This window comes from Penaeus japonicus, unplaced genomic scaffold (assembly GCF_977035675.1).
Source record: "Penaeus japonicus unplaced genomic scaffold, GWHDUDI00000001_assembly GWHDUDI00000028, whole genome shotgun sequence".
NCBI lineage: Eukaryota > Metazoa > Arthropoda > Malacostraca > Decapoda > Penaeidae > Penaeus > Penaeus japonicus.
Genome location: NW_028234430.1, coordinates 29,468,073 through 29,473,072, shown reverse-complemented (window position 1 = coordinate 29,473,072; position 5,000 = coordinate 29,468,073). Strand labels below are relative to the sequence as shown.

General features: G+C 29.0%; 1 protein-coding gene across 1 annotated transcript; it reads right to left on the bottom strand.

The window, feature by feature from the left end:
• Nucleotides 1-954: 954 nt before the first annotated feature.
• LOC147468560 (galactosylceramide sulfotransferase-like) lies at nucleotides 955-3,085 on the bottom strand. The gene is made up of 2 exons (XM_086553796.1): nucleotides 2,987-3,085; nucleotides 955-1,887 (listed from the first exon to the last, which is right to left on the bottom strand). The coding sequence occupies exons 1-2, from the start codon at nucleotides 2,996-2,998 to the stop codon at nucleotides 1,291-1,293; spliced, it is 609 nt and encodes a 202-aa protein (XP_086409922.1). The 5' UTR covers nucleotides 2,999-3,085; the 3' UTR covers nucleotides 955-1,290.
• Nucleotides 3,086-5,000: the final 1,915 nt, after the last annotated feature.

Here is a 5,000-nt window from a genome sequence, read left to right as displayed (position 1 = left end):
TCTCTCTCTCTCTCCCTCCCTCTCTCTCTCTCTCTCACTTCCCCCCCCCTCCTCTCTCTCTCTCTCTCTCTCTCTCTCTCTCTCTCTCTCTCTCTCTCTCTCTCTCCCTCTCTCTCTCTCTCTCTCTCTCTCTCTCTCTCTCTCTCTCTCTCTCTCTCTCTCTCTCTCTCTCTCTCTCTGACACCCTCCCTCTCTATCTTTCTCTCTCCCTCTCCCTCTCTCTCTCTTTCTCTTCCCCCCCCCCCTCTCTCTCTCTCCCTCTCTCCTCTCTCTCCCCCCCCCTCTCTCTCCTCTCTCTCTCTCTCTCTCTCTCTCTCTCTCTCTCTCTCTCTCTCTCTCTCTCTCTCTCTCTCTCTCTCTCTCTCTGACACACTCCCTCTCTATCTTTCTCTATCCCTCTCCCTCTCTCTCTCTTTCTCTCCCCCCCCCCCTCTCTCTCTCTCTCTCTCTCTCTCCCTCTCTCTCCCTCTCTCTCTCACCACATAACACATCGCAGCAGCTATGTATGTGAACAAGCCAATCACCGACTAGTATTAGTTGAAGAGGATCGAACTGCGAGTCAGAAAAAGCCACTAGATTATATTCCCTTTATCTTCTTTAACTCAACTCTTACCCTTTTTTTGTTTGTGTGGTGTGTGTGGTGTGTGTGTGTGTTTGTTTGTGTGTGTGTGTGTTTGTTTGTGTGAGTGTGTGTTTGTTTGTTTGTTTGTGTGTGTATGTGTGTGTTTGTTCGTTTGTGTGCGTGTGATTATTTGTTCGTTTGTTTGTAGGTATGTGTGTGTGTGTGTGTGTGTGTGTGTGTGTGTGTCTGACCTTCCAGGCTTTGACACCTGCACTCGTATTTTATATGTGGACATTGCTGCATACATCAACTTAAAGAAAATCGAATATCACTATCATGGTAAAACGCCTACATAAAGAAGTTAACACAGGAAATGAATAACAGAATTTAAGGACAATTTGATTTGTATAGTATAATTCTTTTGCCGTAATCATCAGCTGATTGATAGTGAAAATATACAGGGTGATTTGATGTTTTATAATCAGGTCAAAGATGATATTAAGTGTAATTATGTTCATATCATATTATTTGCTGCATGAAAGGGAATCTAGAAGAAATAAATAACACATAAATATTCAATGAAACGATTTGCATATGATAATTAGTTGTTGTTGTTGTTGTTTTTAAGATAAATACTGAACCTATTGGAGAAGAAATCAATTCTGAATCATAGAATCATAAACTTAATATCATGTAAATGTTACTAATATGAAAATAAAAAATATATATCATGCATTCTTACGAAGCATTAACAACTGCTTCTTTCTTACGACATTGATCAAAGGAATTTCCGTAAGAGAAAGAATGTTACAAATTTCTTTCAAATTCTGTCTAAACTTTAGGAACCTACTTCCACTCTCGTCTCCTTGGTGAGTCTCATCTGCCACCTGCTTGATCGCCTTGCAATGAAGCACATATTCCTCCCGAAGATTCTCAAGCAAAAGCACTTCCTCAGCCATCCTCTCGACCCCGAATTCGGCGACAGCGCGACGGTGCTTGGCCAAGAAGTACTCGTAAAGCTCCACGTCGGCGGCGTTGAGTTCCCGTAGGATTCTCCGCAAGTCCATATCTACGGCGACCTTTGGTCTCTTGCCCCGGGCGTTCTTCTTGAAGGCCACCACGTCATGGAGGCTCCAGCACAACCGGTGTCGCAACAGAATCAGAGACTCGTCCCAGTACTCGTATATGATCACGAGGTCGAAGAGGTCGTCGAGGTGCTTAATCGCCTCGCGCAAGTCATTGCCTGAGATGTTATCGGGGTAACCCATTACGTAGGTCATCTGGTTTTTGCCGAAGACTCCCGCGACCCTTGGAATGGAAATATCCTGAAATCGCAAAAAAAGGGAATGTAATGGAACCACAAAAAAAGGGAATATACTGGAACCGAAAAAAAAAAGATTCTGAAACTGCAAAACAAAATATTATGAAACCACAAAAAAAGTCTGTAAAGTAATCTGAAACCGCAAAACTAGATATTCTGAAACTTAAAAAAATAATAATAATAAAAAAAAAAAAAAAAAAAAAAAATATATATATATATATATATATATATATATACATATATTGTATATATATACATATATATATATATATATATATATATATATGTATATATATATATATATATATATATATATATATATATATATATATATAATGAAACCACAAAAACAAAGTAATCTGAAACCACAAAACTAGATATTCTGAAACCACAAAATAGAATATTTTAAAACCGCAAAAACTAAATATTCTGAAATCGCAAAAAAAGAGAGAAAAAAACTGTAACTGTAATATCTGATAATCTGAAACCGTAGAAAAAATTAACTGAAACTGAAAAAGCAAAACATTGAGAAACCTCCCCCCCCAAAAAAAAAAAAAAATAATAATAATAATAAAATAAATAAAATAGATAAATAAATGAATAAATAAATAATAATAAATAAATGAATAGATACTGAAACCGCAAAGAATATGTATATTCTTAAACCACAAAAAAATAAATAATCTGAAACCGCAAAAACAAAATATTCAGAAACCACACACACAATAAAAAGAGAATATTCTGAAACCGGAAAAACGTAATATTTTGAATATATACATATATATACATATATATATATATATATATATATATATATATATATATATATATATATATTGAAAACAAAAAAAAAAGAAATATATATATATACATATATATATATATATATAGAGAGAGAGAGAGAGAGAGAGAGAGAGAGAGAGAGAGAGAGAGAGAGAGAGAGAGAGAGAGAGAGAGAGAGAGAGAGAGAGAGAAAGACACAACAAAATGTCGAAAAAAAACTACTTATAAAACGACTCCTTGAACACTCCCTAAAATAAAAAATACTACCAAAGAAAGCAAAATCAGCATTCAACAACAATAACCTCAGAACTGTAACTCACAGCAACCGACATGTTTTTAAATTCGTGAAGATCTAGCTTGTAATAAGATTTCAATCCGAAATAGTTGTAGAAGGACTCAAATTGGCTGGCCGGCTCTCGAAGGACGTGATTACTATTTCCAGCGGGTGTCATTGTGCAGGACCTTCAATATATTTGCTCCTTGAAAGTGACTCGAGTGTGCAAGGTGAAAATGTCGTTTTAATACAACTTTCATATATAACACCGTTGGGAAAAGAAGGTCTTTTGGGATAATGTTCAACCCACCTGTCGATAAAAAAATAAATAAAAGCGAAGGGTATTAGTGGTGTTTTCCTTTGCTAACGATGTATATATATATATATATATATTTATATATATATATATATATATATATATATATATATATATATATATATATATATATATCAATATGTATGTTTATGTAAGTATCTATGTATGTATGTACGTATGTATATTTAAAAAAATAATATATATATATATATATATATATATATATATATATATATATATATATATATATATATATATATATATATATATACTGTGTATATATATATATATATATATTCTAATATATATATATATATAATATACATATATAAATATATATATATATATATATATATATTATATATATACATATACATATACATATATATATATATATATATATATATATATATATATATATTATACATATTAATATAAATATATATATATATATAGATACTGATGCATATATAAATATTAGATATATATATAATATATATATATAAATATATATAAAAATATTATATATATAATGCATATATATATATATATATATATATATATATATATATATATATATATAATTTGCATATATATTATATATATATATATATATATATATATATTATATATATATATATCTATATATATCATATTATAATATTTATATATATACCACAGGTATATATATATATATACATATATATATATGTTGATTTCTGTTGCTGTAATTCTCTTTCGCTGTAATTCTGTCTGTATTTCGTCAGACTTAAAAGACTGTTCTATAAATTGCTGGAGCAGTTGGAAACGTAACAGAATGTAAGTCAATAAGAAAATTATTATGATTGTGAAAAATACTTGGCAAAAATTATAGATAAGGATTATATTTACAGCAATGAATGTTCTAATTACTTGAATCACCAACGACTTCAGATATATATATATATATATATTATATATATATATCTATATTATATATATTATATTATATATATATATACATAATATATATATATATACATATTATATATATAAATTTTATATATATATATATATATATACTATATCTATATATATATATCTTATATATATTATCCCGTGTATATTTATCTCCAGAATATATATTTATATATATTTTGATATTATATATATATATAAACTCTATATAAAATAAACAATACTATACAATATTTTTTTGTATTACTTGTCTATATAATATATATATATATATTATATATATATATATAAGATATATATATTTGATATAATAGGTATATCAAATATATTTTTATATGTATATAATTCTATACATATCTGGTTAATTATATATATAAGTTCAATATAATTGATATACATATATATACATATATATATATATATATACATATAAATACATATATATATATATATATATATATATATATATATCCACACACGCACACACATAAACAAACGCAGAAGAATTATTTTATCACGTTAGTTATTTTCAATCACGCTTTTCTAACTTCTATAAAATACCTGGCATCAAAAAACAAATAGACAAAGCCATTTCTTTTTTTCTAGAATTGAAAAACAGCTGTTACTGATAACGTGATTTTTGATACTTTTATCACTCAAATATCAGTTATTATGTTGTTAAGGATATTGTCCGCTATAATTGACACTGATCTTAATTATTCTATTATTTTTTAATTTTTGGTTTTCCCCCCATCATTTTTTTTTCCTTTCACGGTTACGCTCTGCA